Raw genomic sequence first — 15,668 nt, forward strand, 5'->3', positions numbered from 1 at the left:
TCTCCTCACAGAATTTATCTCCATGGAAAAGATGTCTGCTCTCAGAAAACAAAAAAAAATAATGTGCTTTGAGGAGCGTTGGACTCCTTTTTTAATTGCATTAAATCTAAATTTTTAAAGCCTCATGATCTAGCCTGCAAGCGACTGCCAGCACCACTTTTTACTAACGCACTAGTCCAACTGTAGGCCTGGGCCGCCCTTGGGCCTCTGGGGTAGTCCTGGCCGGGTTGGCTGGGGAGGGTTGCCGGGGTGCCTGGCTGCCTCGGCGCGGGTGTGCATTCCTTCTGGGTGTTCACAGGGTCCCAGGGCTGTTCGATTTGGCGCTGTTGCCCCTTGCATGCGCATCTGGTTGGCCTCTGGGGCTGGGGCCCTGCGTGCTCCTCTGCCGCTCCTTCCCCTTGCTCCCTGTCCCCCTGTCTCGTCCTCCCCCCCCTCCTCCTTTGCTCTTGCGCCCGCCATCCGGTTGGGCTGGGTTTGGGGGGCTCCCGTTTGCCTGGGGGCTGGTGGGGGGGCTGTTGCTCTCGCCTGGGGGGCGGGCGGTGCCGTGCCGGATGGGTTGGCTGGGGGGTGGTCCCGTTGGGGGGCCTGGGGTGGTGGGGTCCGTGGCTCCGGTCCGGGGGGATCCGGGGTGTGGGCGGCTTTGGGGGTGGCTGCTGCCCGGGGTCGGCGATTGCCTCCTGGGTTGCTGGGTGGCGGGGTGTGGCCGTGGGTTGCTCCGTCGGCCCTTGCGGGTCCTCGGCTTGGCTCCCTGGGGCGCGCCTTCGCCAGGGATGTCGCTTGCGTGACGGGCCGGGCGGGGCCCCCCTCCGGTGTGGCCAGTACGGCTATGGGGCCTCCCCGGGGGTCGTGTTGGGTGGGTGTGCGGGGGCGCGGCGCGTGGCTCTTGGCCTGGTGGATCCGCGTCGGGATTGGCTGGTCTGCTGGCTGGGCGCACCGGGCGCCGTGGGCGCCATTCCGGGGCGGGGGTGTCCCGGGGGTGGATCCGTGGTCTGGGTGTCCGGGGGCGTGCTCTCCTGTCATCTGCCCGGGGACCGGCCGCGGCTCGTGGCGGCGCTGCGCAGCCTTGGGTGGGGCGGGGCTGGTGGCCTGGGGCCCGCTGTCGTCCGGGGTGCGCTGGCGTCGGGGGGGTGTCTCGTGCCGGTGCGTGGGTCGTCGGGGGTCCCCTCCGTGGGGGGGGGGGGGGGCTCTTCTGGCGCCGTTGGTGTGGGATGGCGGTACCGGGCTGGGGGTGCTTCGGTACTCGGGCTTGCCGGTCCGTGGCTGGCGGGGTGGCCCTGCTTGGCGGTGGATGGTGTCCTCTTTCGTCGGGGGGGCCGGGGCCGCCTTCCGGTGGATGGTGTTGTGTCGTGGCGCCGGGTGGGCCTGTGCTGGCCCTGGTGCGGGCACGGGCCTCCCCCCTGCTCGGCCGCTCTCCTTGGCGGCGGGGGGGCGTCGCTCTGGGCCGGCGTGCGGCGGGGGTCGCTCCCTGGGGCACCGGGGGACGGGGTTGGTGCCTGGCTGCGCCCGGGGGTGGGGGGTGCCGCTGTGCTCCGCGGGGCCGTCGCAGTCTGGGGGGTGCCGTGGGGGGGGTCTCCGGCTTTGCTGCTCCGGGGCCCACAGTGCCGCTTGCCCGTCTGCACCATCTACCATCTCGCGTGGCCCGCCACGCGGACGGGCCCGGCTCGCACCGGACAGTCCTCCTACATGTACACTTCACCTCACTCCCAGCTGGTCTGGCCCATTCACAATATGCACCACACACCCATACCCAACCCTTGGGGGGCTGGATGGTGGGACTGGGGGTGGAGGGGGCCGCCACCTGTGTCACTGTGTAGTGGCGTGGGGGCGGCACTCCCACCTCTAGTTACCCTACTAATCCCTCCAATTTTAATCACACCTCAACATGCCACCCCCCGGAGGGTGTACCCTCACTTACACCCTCCGGCCTATTACACCACATACACGTATATCCACAGAGGTAGGATGGGGAGCACCGCTCCCCTCCATCCCCCTTCTTTTAATTACACCCCATACATTCACTGAACACACACACTCACACAGGGGATAGGGAAGTGCCTCTCCATTGGGGAATGGAGAGGCACCATAACAGGGTGGTGGGTTGGCTCACATATTTGGGCCTCTCCGGTGGGGGCCTGGCCCCTCTGTTGGTGGCTGGGCCACTACATAGAGTGAAAATACATCAGGATGGTGTGGTCGGGCGTGGCGGTGGGTCTCGGGGGGGCTTTGCTGGGGTCTCTCCTTGCGGGGTCTTTCCGGGCGGTGTCGGCCTGGTGGAGCGCGGGGACGCTTCCTCCCCTTGGGTGAGGCTTGGTGCTTGTTTCGTCGGCTGGTGGCCTTGGGGGCGGGCCCCGCGGTGTGCGGGCCTGGGGCGGCCTGCCTCGCCGGTTTGGGGGGTGGGTGTGCTGGGGGTGTGCTGGTGTCCTCACCGGGGTTGGGGCGGGGTTGCTAGGTGCCTCGGAGCGATGCTGTTTACTGGGGGGCGGCGCTAGCTGTTCCGGTGGTGGAGGTTGCTGTCGGCCGCCTGGTGGGTCTGTCCTGCCATCTGCGGACTGGTGGGTGGGTCCGGGGCATCTTTGGCTCGGGGCTGCGGTTCCGCACTTGATGTGTGCCTTTGGGGTGCCTCCGTCCCCGCGGTGGGGATCGCCGGTTGCTCGCGGGCCGGTGGGTGGCGCTGCTCCGTGGCTGGCGCTACCCGGGGGGCGGCGGGCCCTGGGCTGCTGGCCTTGGGCTGTCCGGGGCTGTGCGGTCCTGCTGGGCTGTGGCCGGGTCCTGGGCGGGGGTGGGGGGTGCGTCCCGGGGGGCTTGGCCCGGGGACTTGCCCTTGGGGGGCCCTGGTCCCGGGGGGTGCTCCTGGGGCCCGGGGTGATTGGCTGGCTGGCTGGGCCGGTCCTGGCGGGGGTCTTTCGGGGCGGGTGCCGCGTGCCGCGCCCTTGCATACCTAATGGTACGGCCCCTGCTTGGGCAGTGCCCCATGAGGCAGGGTGCTGGGGATGCACAAGGCGGTCTGGCTTGGCCCTTGGAGGGGGCCCTGGCTTTAAAAAAATAAATAAATAAATAAATAAAAAAACTAAAGCCCGTGGCGCGGGCGACATCAACAATAGGTGATTTGGGGCGCCATGGGGGGCTAGGTTGGGGTGCCTGGGGGCCGACGGGGAGACTCCCGGCGGCCCCCTGGTGCCTTATGCGGCTTGGGGTGTGGTCGTCCTCCCTGGGCGGGCTGCTCCTGGTGCTGCGTTCATTCCGGGTCCCTCTGGCCTGGGGTCGGGTCCCTGCTGGCTCTGGGCCCGGCGGCGGGTGCCCGCCGGCTGCCCGTTCGGCGTGGCTCTGGTCGTCTGCTGGGCGTGGGCTTCGGCTCCTCCGCTGGGGTCTCGGGCGGGGAGCTCTCTGGGCCCTCCCCTCGGGGGGTTGGGCGCGGGGGTGTGGGGGGGTGGGGGGGGATGGGGTGGGGGGTCTGGGGGTTGGGGGTTGGATTGGTGGCATGGTGCGCTGGGTCCTTGGCTCCTTGGGGCTTTCTCGGGTGTGTATGGGGGGGGCGATGGTTGCCTCTCGGTTTGGGATCTTGGGGGCGTTCGGGGGGCTGCTTGGCCGTGTGGTGGTCGCCGGGGGCCCCCGGGTTGCCCGCTCTTGCTGCTGGCCTGGCTGCTTCCGGGGCCCGGGGGCGGCTCGTGGGTTTTGCAGTGGCGGTTCTTGGAAATACATTTGTCATGGATGCACTGGCCTTGGGCTGTGGGATAACACTCATACTGGGCTCAACCACAGACACGTTGTTCCCAAATACCTGTTTTATGGAATTTCCACTCACTTCTTCCTCTGCTCACAGCCACCACCATTATTCCTAAGCCGCACACTGGTCACCAAACTGGCTTGATAACTCAACAATAAGCACAATATACACAACCACAATTTCACATCGCATCACTTGAAATCTATCGACTACTCCCCACCCATTCCATTTCCTATCTTGTATTCCTCTTCCCTGTTAACTTCCCCACCCCTCTCCAACCCCTCACCTTGGTGTAACACTGCCCTCTCTTTTTTTACATCCTCCCTTTAATAAAGTATTTCTTACCCTTCCCTAGGGAGGGCTGGTGATGGTCACAATTATGCAATGAAATAAATAAATTTATTTAATTGCAATAACAAAATATGCATTGCTGTTAAAAGATTGCACTTCTTGTAGTGTTAACCTTCGACAGAATGTGCAGACAAGAGAGAAAAATTAAAAAAAAAAAAAAAAAAAAAATTGAACTATCTCTTTATTTATTTCGTTCAGGATTTATTTTTAATTAAATAGCATTGTTTTGCATAGTTTCTCAAGGGATTCTTTTGACAATGAAAGACAGCACGTACAGTAGAAGAGAAGAAGAGCTCCGTGCATGTAAATACAGGCAACCAGTATCGACTGCTGCTTATTAATGCCGACCCAAGTTGAATCTGTCTGCTGCAAAGAACTGGTGTTCTTGTCAGAAATGGTTGAAGGTATGGTTTTATGGTTTAAGTCTGGATTTTTTGCACTTCTTCCCTTCTTCATGCCGTCAACAAAACAGCAGAGTTGGAACTGTCGCCCCCTGCGGTCACAGATTTTTTTGGCTCACGGATTTTGTTTATCAAATTTTGGTAAACAAGAGGTTTACATCGACTTTTTTTTTTAACTTTTATTGATTTTTAGATCAACCCAAAGCAGAATAAGAAAATGCTGCTAAATGATCCTGATTGCTTCACCTCCTATTAGGGTGAACAATTTGGAAAATGATCTGATTTAAAAAAAAAATTCCTCAATATTGCGATTTAATATGCGATTAATTTTTCAAGGGCCTCTTGTCATGTATTTTTCAATGAACACAAGCAATAAATCAGTCTGTTTCAGACTAAACAATTTCAGATTTATTTAAACTTTAAATAAATATAAATTTTAAAGCAGAGATTACAACAGTAACGCAAACAAATCTGTGGCTTTACCTCTTCAACATATCTAACTAACTTCAATGGACTAAAAGGGGTGATTGGCAACATCAATGACGTCATTTCAACATGGCGGTGCACAGACTCAAACGGTAAAGTAGTCCCATTTTTAAAAGTTTAAAATAGATCTAATAAGGACATTTCAATGGTTTTAGGCCACATTGGTAAAAACAGTGGAGGATCCTTTTAACAGTCGGGTTCTGGCTCATTTTAGCCATTTTTTTCCCAAAAGTTTAAAGACCTGAGTGCAAAATGTAAACACTTTAAGCTAATTAGCTATTTTAGTCCGAAGTGTTTACCAAAGGCTATTTACTCTTCTTGCTCAGAAGGAACTCCTAAGTAGTTGGCCTGCATTGGTTTTGATTTCCTGTTTCCTGGGATATGTTTAGAGTTACTTCCTGCCACACCTAAAGCTCGTATGACAAGCAGAAAGCATCCACCGCCTTCCACCCTCTGTGATGACCACCCCCAACCCCCCCACTCACGCAGGAATTCAACCCTCCTGACCTCAGTACGGAGCAGCCCAGGAGCCCCCCACGCACCTAATCTCTGATCCTGTCTCTGCTCCTGGTTTGATGCGTAACAAATGATGACGATCGCTGTGAATCATCCGTGCAGCTGAAGAAGCAGTGCAGCTGTTTCTTTCATAATAAAAGCTCTGATTTGCAACCCTTCCCTAATCTTTACATTTTATTATCTGCGTTGAGTGGTTGGTTAACAGCATTCACATTTTAGACATACATTATATTAAACATATAGTGCAAGCTTGCACGGAACCACTATTTTAAAAAAAGGACACACAAAGAAATAACGTGTATTCAATGAAAGAGCCCCAGCACTGCTAACCTCTATCTATACGACACACCTTTTACACAGAATGCACTTTAATCACAGTGTTTATATGTTTTTTCTTTATCTAACTGTTGTAATGATCTGGAAATGAAAAGATCAAACATGACCTGATGTCCATTTCAAAGGAGTTAATAAAAAAAAAAGAAGAAATTAAAGTGTAAAATGTTTTCTTCAATCCAGAGACTTTTAATATGTAACAAATATGATTATCATAATCTTTTTTTCTTCGGGTCTAAGGAGGTTCTCCCTGTAGGAGTCTTTAGGAGAAGAGCTCAGTCAGCCATGTTGCAATGACACCCAAACACGTACTGAAATGTACAAATGAAACGGTGTTGTAAGACTTATTTCATTACCACTGTGGAGCTTTGTTGTTCATCCCCAAAAAAGAGTACTAAATTAGGTGTGTGCACATTGCGATTTAAGACTGCGAAGGTATTAATAACACAGGAAAAAGTGCTGTAGACCACCCGGTTTAGATTATGGTTTTGTGAATGAAGGCGAGAGGCTGAAGAGAGTGAATATACGCGTAATATGAAATGTTGGATCTGTTAGCGCAGCAAATGTGCCAAGGGAGTTCTATAGAAAATATGTCTGATTCTTGTTATATTGTGATTGTGCAAAAAAAGAAATTCTGTGCTGAGATGGGGGTTAGTAATAATGTCATTGTTCAGAAAATTCCCAGTGTACAAGTGATTGATAAAGGAAAAGTGAATGGAGCACTTACTTGAGTGATTAATACATCACAGTTTGTCAAACACGTGTGTTTAAAGTTGGGTTGCTGAATGTAAAAACTCTGTCACATTTTGAACATTCAGCTAATTTTTCTTTCATTTGAGACCAAAATTCATGTAAAACAGCATGTTTTATATCACTCTTAAAATGTGTACACATGAAAAATAAATCTAAATGTAAATGTTAAGTCGGTCACCAAGTGTAAAGTTAAATGTTTAGAAATTTTGCAAGGTGGGCGCCTGTCGAGGCCCCACCCACACCATCGACTGAGGTTCAGTGAGTGAGGAGACGGGGAGAGCGAGGCATGGCGGGATCGCTTTAAACTGACGAACTCGAAAGAGCGGTAATAACTGGTGTACGGGCAGCACATCAGCCGAGAGAATGTGTGGACAACTCCCCTCACACAATTTAACAGATATAGATTTGCATGCTGTATGTCAACTCACTTTTACCAGTGACAAAGATACCAAGGATGCAGAAGACCTTGAAGGGTGGGGTGTGTGGAGTGTGGGCGGGGCCACGTGATTGACAGGCGCCAACTTGTCCACTTTGTGTGATTCCTAAACATTTGGCTTTACACTTGGTGACCGATTTAACACTAAGATTTACAATGAACATTTAGATTTAACATTTAAATTTATATTTATATTGTACATATTTTTAACAATGATGTGACCCAGTTTTTACATTTGGCACCCCATAATATGCAGCTTCTCAACCACCCTCTCATTCCTACTAGTAAAGTTTACAAATAACAGTCTATGTTAAACTGTCTTTGTAATTTGAGTTGAGTATCCCTTTCAGGAAACAAACTTTAAAGGGGCAGTGTTATGAAAAATTCACTTTATAATGGTTTTGCTAGAGTGATATACATTCCTTTAGCCTGACGATAATCGCTGCCCCTACTCTACAAAAGAATGTGAGCTCCTCCCTCTGAAACTACCTCAGACGTAAAACAAACATAGCAAACGCAGGTTGATATCACAGTTAATATCTTTACGTTCAGTATATAGATAGATGCACAACCAGTTTCACTTTTAGTATCCGTTATACCGTCTCGTTTCACCTTTATGAGATAATCTGACGTGTTTGTGACCCAAGGCGACGCAGCGGTTGGATAAAACAATGGACTTTTGTCTTAAATTGACTATTTTTGTGGTCTTTTTATTTCTAAATAAATATGTGTTTAATCCCACTCATGCATATGCATGAAGGCCCAAAAAACAGGATGTTTTTGGGAGCGCTCTGAAAGAGACTTTTCAGAGGGCTAATTCTCCAGAAAACAGTCGAGTTTGGAAAAATAAATCTTAAATACTATGTTGTTGGGGAATTTAGAACAATTGGAGATGGGTGAAAAATAGCATAATTCTGTTTTTTTTTTTTGTACCACTAAAGTATTATTACCCATGTCTGTTTGTTTTCTCTCTGTGTGTCTCAGTGTGCGTTTGCAATGGTGTCCACGTCACGGTGCGGGAGAAGCAGCGTTTTGCGATGCTCTTCCAGTCTGTGGTCCTCCCCTGCCAATATCAGACGGCCTCTTTGCAGACACCGGTGGTGCAGTGGTGGTACAAGTCCTACTGTCGAGACCATACCCGAGAGTCCTTCACCGTGCCCCAGACGCTGGGCATCAAGGCCTCTGAGCTCGGACCCACGTCGCACCTGGAGTGTTCCGACAGCAGTCGCACGGTCCGGGTTGTAGCCTCGGCCCAGGGAGCTTCCATGACGCTGGCGGAGCACTACAAAGGCAGAGACATCTCCATCGTCAACAGTAATATAAACCATCTTATCCTTCTGTCTGGTATTCCTGATGAGCTGCTGCTTTAAATCATGTATACCGGTCCAAAACTAAGGCTGTTTTAGAAATTTCATACTAATGTAATACTCATACTAGGTCTGACATCAGAATGAGTATTAAACCTTTTTCAAACATACAGCATTTCAGAGTCACACTGCTAGCGATCAGACATTGATGCCGAAAGCATTCAGAGTCTTTGTTGACGATGATGTCAGGCCGTCAACAAGGACACCGGTCTGTTCACCCATTCAACCATAGAGTAGAAGCTGTGTGTGACCACCTGGAGCGTATGACACAGCCTTTATAACCGGGACCGGACTAGGAAGGATTAGGCGTGGAGGAGAATCAGTGAGGAGGTGGTAGTAGCAGGTAAAAGTTCTCTCTGTAGCACTGAGCCAGGATAGCATTAGCCGCTAATCACACCAGCTTTTTTCACTGGTGGTTTATGTTTATCAGAGGAGAAAAAGGAGCGCAGCTCCTCGCTTCAGCAGGCAGTGAAACTCATTGAGTTGGATGTGTCGCTGGTGGGTGAACGCAGCATTAGCCAATCAGGACGCAGAACACAATGCGCGTTCATACGCTGTAAAAAAATGCATCCAAAATTGCACTGTCAAAAAATCTGCGAAACACCGAGGCCGTAAAAGGTGAATCGCAATATAGCGAGGGACTACTGTATACTTAAGTGGGAACGGTCCATCCTATCCATACTAATACTTTATAGTTGACAGTATATACTCATTGAGTATATACTTATAGTACGTTTTCGAACACAGGCTGACACTAAGAACTTTGTTGCTTTCAAATTGAATACAGCACAAAAGGCCACTAATTGTATTGTGTAGTAAAACACAATGAGATGTTTCTCTGTCGATCTAATTTAAAGCATGGAGGCACCACAGAATCTGCAGAACCTTGATAGGCTTCTATGTTTTCATTATAAAGGAGATGGGAGGTATCTGAAACATGCAGGACTCAAGCTTCCCAGGAACAGAATACTCTAAATAAACTCCCTTTGTTTTCTTCTCACAATGAAAGTAGACACCACAGACAGACACACACACACACACACTCCTGCCCTAATTTTCCTTTTTTTTTACCCTATCAGAGCAAAACACACGTTATATTTACAATGGGCAGTGGACAGTGAGCTCAAGGCATTATTACAGCTTAAATGCTGCATTCATTTGTTTTACATCACCGTGTTTTTTGCTTTTGTAACCTGAATTCAAACATTATCAAACTGTGATTTGTTAACTATGGTGCCAGATAGTCAAATATATTAAAAATAAAATAATCACCAGTTATATCTACCTCAACATTATATACTGTTAGTGGTATAAAGCCAATGTTTCATTTATTATCAATTTTGGAAGTCATGCTTTGTATTTGGACAATAATGCGTTATGGTATCATTTGTTATTTACCATTCTGTGATTTTCACAGCTAATAAACAGAGTAGCTGCAGACAGTCAGTCATATAGGGGAAAAAAACAAACAGCTGCCTAATGCTTTGCAGGAAATAGTTGATTTTATTAACTTTTAATAAAGTTTGCCAAGATAACTTGACAACATAAAGGGAGTTTTTTCTTCCCCACTGTCGCTGATGCTTGTTCATGTGGATTTGTTAGTTTTTTTTTCTTAATATTTTTATATTTTGTGATGAGCGCTACAAGATGACTTATTGTTGTAATTAATGCTATATAGATAAAGTTGAACTGAATTGAATTCAAAATGTAGAAAAAGGGGTCTGGGGGAAGAAAACAATGTTTGCCAACAGAACTTTTCACGGGGGTTTTCACGGCGCGTCAGCACCGCGTCGTCAAATAGGAATTCGCCATATTGGAGGTACTCAGCAGGTAAACAAAGCAGATCCCGAACATAGAACGAAAGTAAGTGGTGAATTACTGCCGTGTTTTTGGCTGTACCAATCAGTCAGACCGTGAAAAACATTTTGAGTTTTATAGACTGCCAAAAGTTATAAAAAGTCAGGGAGAACAATGTCAAACATTATCAGAGGAAAGGAGGGGCTTGTGGTAATTAGCAAAGCTAAACCAGGATTTACGAGGCAAAAATCTGGACAACACCCAAATTTGTTCGGCCCATTACTTGTCAGAAAGTAAATTGTTGATAGCCATACCAGCCTGTCGCTGCCCGATCTTGTTAGATCTCAGAAGCTAAGCAGGTCTGGGCCTGGTTAGTAATTGGATGGGAGAACACTGAGAATTCCAGGTGTCACAGTGGGGGAAAGTTGCCCCAGTGGTATCTGTCATTGTGTCCTTGGGCAAGGCACTTCACCCACATTGTCTAGCATGAATGTAGTGTGTGAGTGAGTGTTGGTGGTGGTCGGAGGGTCAGTCTCCCCCAGGGCAGCTGTGTCTACAATAGTAGCTTACCACCACTAAGTGTGGAGTGAAAGAATAATGCCTTCATTCTGTAAAGCGCTTTGAGTGTCTATGATGAAGCTCTATATAAAATCCAATGCATTATTATTATTATAGCAGCGGGTCTTTGCGGCCAAATTTGCTAGTGTGATGATAAGAATATAATTCATATCAAGCTATTATAATCACATGTAATAGCCTGCTACAGTAGCAACACAGTTGTCGAGCTAAAATGTGCTGTATTTCTCATTGTATTCCAGGTAAAAGGTCTGAGTCTGACCTTTATCAAAAGAATGACCCAGATTGGGTTTGGGTTAAAACCAGGTAGTTGACGATATCAGGATACATAATAGACGGAAGACTCTCCGGGTCACCATTGATCCAAGACGAGGAAGCCTACTCTTATGGATCTGCACCATCAATTAACCGTAACTTTTCCAAATATAATGCCCTTTCCTGCAGACCAAGTCCTTCCTTGTATGCCTTTGCATCTATAACGCATTTTGAGGAACTTTTCTGTGGTTTCGGACATTTATCATTTATAGCAGCGTCTACCTCCAAGTACCTCCAATATGGCCGCGCATCTGGGTTACTGCCCAGAATGTGACGTAGGTGAAAACCCTCCATAGCTGATTAGCCTAAGTTGACGAGATCTAAAACCTACTCTTATGACAAACAAATAAAGGCCATGGTAATATATTTTAAAAAAAATAACTTAAATTAATGACTGAAAAAAAATAATTTAAAATATTAACTGATGTGTTGAACTACATGTTAATCCAAATGCCAGATCAGCCAATCACACTACAGGAGCTTATTGTGTTTATTCCAGCATGTAGAGATGTTTGAGATGAGTAGCTGAAATTTCAAACCAGGGGATTTATGTGTTTGAACATTGTGTGGTTGTTGACTCCAGAGTATTACAAAAACTGCTGACTCACAGGGATTTGAAGCCACAATCATTTTCAGGGTTCAGAGTACAGGAGAGGTCCCAATTAGAATGGATCGAAATGTAGGACATCAAAGCTTAAAGCAGATGAGCTAATCCAACCAGCTTTTACTCCTGTCAGCCCAGAACAGGAAGCTTAGGCCACATGTGTAACTCATTTAAAATGGTCCATTTGAATTATTGTCTTTTAGGGTTGTTAATTTTTAATAATGTAATGTCATACATTGTAGCCCAACTGTTCAAATTGTCTATGAATTTTGCCTATCCTGTTGAGGAATCATATATAACTAGAATATTTGCATTTTCTAAAGAAAATGCAAATGAGGATGCAGGTGCTGGCCCGTGTCATTGAACACAGCATTAGCATTAGCCTAGCATTACCGTTAGCATTATCCTAACATTAACATTAGCTAGCATTGGTTAACATTAACATTTGCCAGCATTAGCCTAACATTAACACTAGCTAGCATTTACATTAACATAGCATGAGCGAGAATTGATTAACACTAGCATTAACATTTGCTAGCATTAATTTTAGCATAGCATTAGCATTTGCTTGCATTCATTTTAACGTACCATTAACATTAGCATTAGCTAGCATTAGCGTCAATATAGCATGAGCATTAACCTAATATTAACATTAGCTAACATTAATTAACATTAGCATAAACCTAACATTAACATTAGCATAAACCTAACATTTATTTTAGCCTAGCAATATTATTAACATAGCATTAACATCAACATAGCATTAGCCTGACATCAGCATTAGCTCAATATTAGCATTAGCCTAACATTAGTACTAGTACCCCATAACAATTTGCATACCCTTGGGGTACCCGTACCCCACTTTGGGAACCTAGGGTTTAGACCGCTGTCTCAAGTTGATGAGAATATTTTTCAGTTATTTGAATGTGCTTTTGTCGTTTTATGCATTTTTGTACTTGTTAAGTGTTTTTTGTTGAGATTTCTTTATTTTACACCATATTGTGTATTTTTGTTGTTGTTTTATGCTTTTTTGTTGTCTTTTTGTATATTTTTGGAGTCTGCTTTAATATATAAATTAAATAATTGCAACTAAATGCACATATTATTCTTTTTTTTTTGCACATCTTATTCTGTGTTTTCTGATTGTTACAGGTATTACTAGAGTTTCTAGAGTTCTCCACATAACACAGCACCCATTAACATTTACCTGCTGTCTGTTCTTTCACCCCTGAGCATATAAATCATATGAAGCCTCTAATGGTTTGTCATCTGTGTTCAGGAGCCGACTTGCGTATCGGGGAGCTGCAGTGGGGTGACAGTGGCGTCTACTACTGTAAGATTGTCATTGCTGACGACTTGGAGGGGAAGAATGAGGCCCAGCTGGAGTTACTAGTGCTTGGTAGGTGTTCACTCAGATCTACAAAAGTTCTGATCTTAAAAGTACGTCTTGGCTTGGCTTTCAAAGCTGAAGAGAGTATAACTGTTTATAAGTTTCATCATATGTGTCAAGCAGTTAATGAGGGGATGGGGGGAAATTTTATTTGGTTAAAGTAGAGATGGGTGTCATCTGCATAACAATTGACGTTGATATCATAAATCACTGTCAGTGTTTCTCAAATGGGGGTAGGTGTAAATTAACAAATAAAGTGTCAGTCTGGGTCCCACCCGGAAATGATAAAAACCATAGAAATAAATCTATTATTCAGGACCCATGTAATCAGTGTTTTTCAACCTTGGGTTCAGGACCTCCTGGGGTTTAAACGGTGTTTTAATGATTATTCTTTAAAATAAATAAATGAAACATACAATCTTAAACAACTAGCTTTTAATAAATAACCCAATAAAACTAAAATAAATATAACATTCCTCTTATGTTAGCTTTCTGTTAGCATCTCTTATAATAACGAGTCCTAAGTTAGCTGTAAAATACACTAAAAAATGTATTTCCTATTCATTGGTTACCTTGTAAGGCTTCCTAATTAATAAAAATATAGTTTTTAATATTTTTTTGATGTGGGTGTCTGAGCCTTTTTTTGTGTCAATATACCCCTAGATTTCAATATTTTTAAATGGTAAAATGTGGGAATGCTTGATATGAAACATATTTTAATAATTGTTGACTATATATGTGTAGAACTGTACATAGAACTGTAGCATTGTTCCCCAGGTTTGCATTAAATTATAATTGACAATTTTTATCGAATTTTCATGGCAATTACAATTACAAAGTGAATTATTGAAACTCCAGTACGATTACGACAGCAACAGATTTTTTAAATTACAATTAAAATTACACCATAATTGTAAAATAATTATCAATTATGCGATTGCAATTATAATTGAACCCAACCTGGACTGTATTTCTATACTTTTATTTTGTTCAGTTCTAGTTCATTAAAAATAAAATATCTGAGCTCAAAATAACTTTTTTGGGAGTTTCCAGAAATTCTTGACCTTCGCACAGACAAAAAAAAAAAAAGAAAGAAATTATTGATATCAAAATGGGGTCATGATCCAAACAAGGTTGGGAACCACTGCACTAAATACTGTGTTTTTTCCACCACTTTACAGAATGAGATTCTTTAAAATGTGTGTTATCACTTGTTCATTCCATCATCATGCTCTATTTTTAAATAGTTTTCTAAGCAAAATGTTGTCGTCAGACAAAGGGAGGACTTGGATTCAGAAATAAGAGAAAGGGGGTACTAAGTTTGAGAAACACTGTCATAAATAACAGAGATGACAAAGATATTAAAACTGACTGGGTACAGTTGTTTTTCTTATTTATCCACAGGCTGATTCAGCTTTTTTGCCATGCACTGTCAGTGAAGGTTTTGGATAGGGTGTCTTTCTTTATTGGGCTGCATTCCTGGGGATCTCAACAACGGCGTCCATGGAGACGGTCAGAGTAGGGTTTTCCCTTATCCTTCATGACAGACTTTATTGTTTAGCAAGAAGGGAACATAAGAGGGCTGATGTGGATTTGGCCCCACTGCTAGTTATTAAGACAGTGAACCCCAAGGAGTGAAGTGGGGGAGATTGAGCGTAAAGTCTATAGCAGCAAATTGTGTTTTCTGTCCACTGTGTTAGATTTGGTGTGGATTAATGATTACAAGAGGCTTCCTAGTCTGCAGCTACGAGCTAATATGTCCTTGATTAAGGTCAGCGAGTTGAAATGTGCTGCAACAAGTTGTTCAAGGGAGAGAAAATATGGAGATCACAGTGAAGAGCTGCTGTCTTTAGGCTGTTACCGTGACGACCGGGCCTTTCAGGGTTGATGAGAGCATGTTAAGGGTTTCTGAGGAAGACAAGGAGAAAGCAAAGATGGCACAGAAAGAGGCAGGACAAGGCTAAACATTCAGTGTTTTGTGATTGTCACTTTTCTATTAGGTGACACATGGTTAATTCACAGAGCTTTCCTTCACTGAGCTCTTATCGGATTATAATCAGCTCACAGGAGAGAAGACAAGGGTTTAAACCTGCAGGAATAACAAGACAAGGTGGATTTTAGTTGCGCCACTTGCGCAGAGCACAGACAGATTATCAGTAAAAAGGTGGCAAGTTCTGTGGCCGGGTTCAGGAACCTTTTGCATCTTGTATTTGTGCCTTCTATAGGTTTTCTTCATCAATGGCCACGTTTACATGGGAGCTTTCATTGCTTCTTAATTCAGAATAAAAGTTAATCCGTCTTTAAACTACAAATGTAATTCGAAATTAAATTTAAATTTGAATTAGGTGGGTGGTTTATTCAGATTTGAATTCCGAAATAAATAATTCCTCTATCTTGTAAACACTTAATTCCGCTTTAAGTTAAAGCCACACTGTGTAACTTTTGACCACTAGCGGCGCTAGACCTGTAACTTTCACGTCAAGTGCCCCTAGTGGCCACAAGCGCCACAACAGCCTCACTTGTCTTTTGATTGTGTATGCAGACAGTAGTTGACCTGTAACTACGGGATAATGATTGGCTCTCAGGGCTGGGTCAGTCGGGCTGGGGTGCAAAGCAGGG

The 15,668-nt window shown here is 45.7% G+C and overlaps 1 protein-coding gene across 4 annotated transcripts in view; it reads left to right on the plus strand.

Annotated features, from left to right (window-relative positions):
* LOC114455246 (immunoglobulin-like domain-containing receptor 2) overlaps window positions 1-15,668 on the plus strand; it is a 37,020-nt gene that overhangs the window by 5,321 nt on the left and 16,031 nt on the right. For all 4 annotated transcript variants that reach the window (XM_028436350.1, XM_028436352.1, XM_028436354.1 and 1 more), the window contains exons 2-3: window positions 7,985-8,314; window positions 12,939-13,058. In XM_028436350.1, coding sequence (XP_028292151.1) covers window positions 7,985-8,314; window positions 12,939-13,058 — 450 coding nt within the window. The remainder of the gene's footprint in view (window positions 1-7,984; window positions 8,315-12,938; window positions 13,059-15,668) is intronic.

This window comes from Gouania willdenowi, chromosome 21, assembly GCF_900634775.1.
Source record: "Gouania willdenowi chromosome 21, fGouWil2.1, whole genome shotgun sequence".
Taxonomy (NCBI): Eukaryota; Metazoa; Chordata; class Actinopteri; order Blenniiformes; family Gobiesocidae; genus Gouania; species Gouania willdenowi.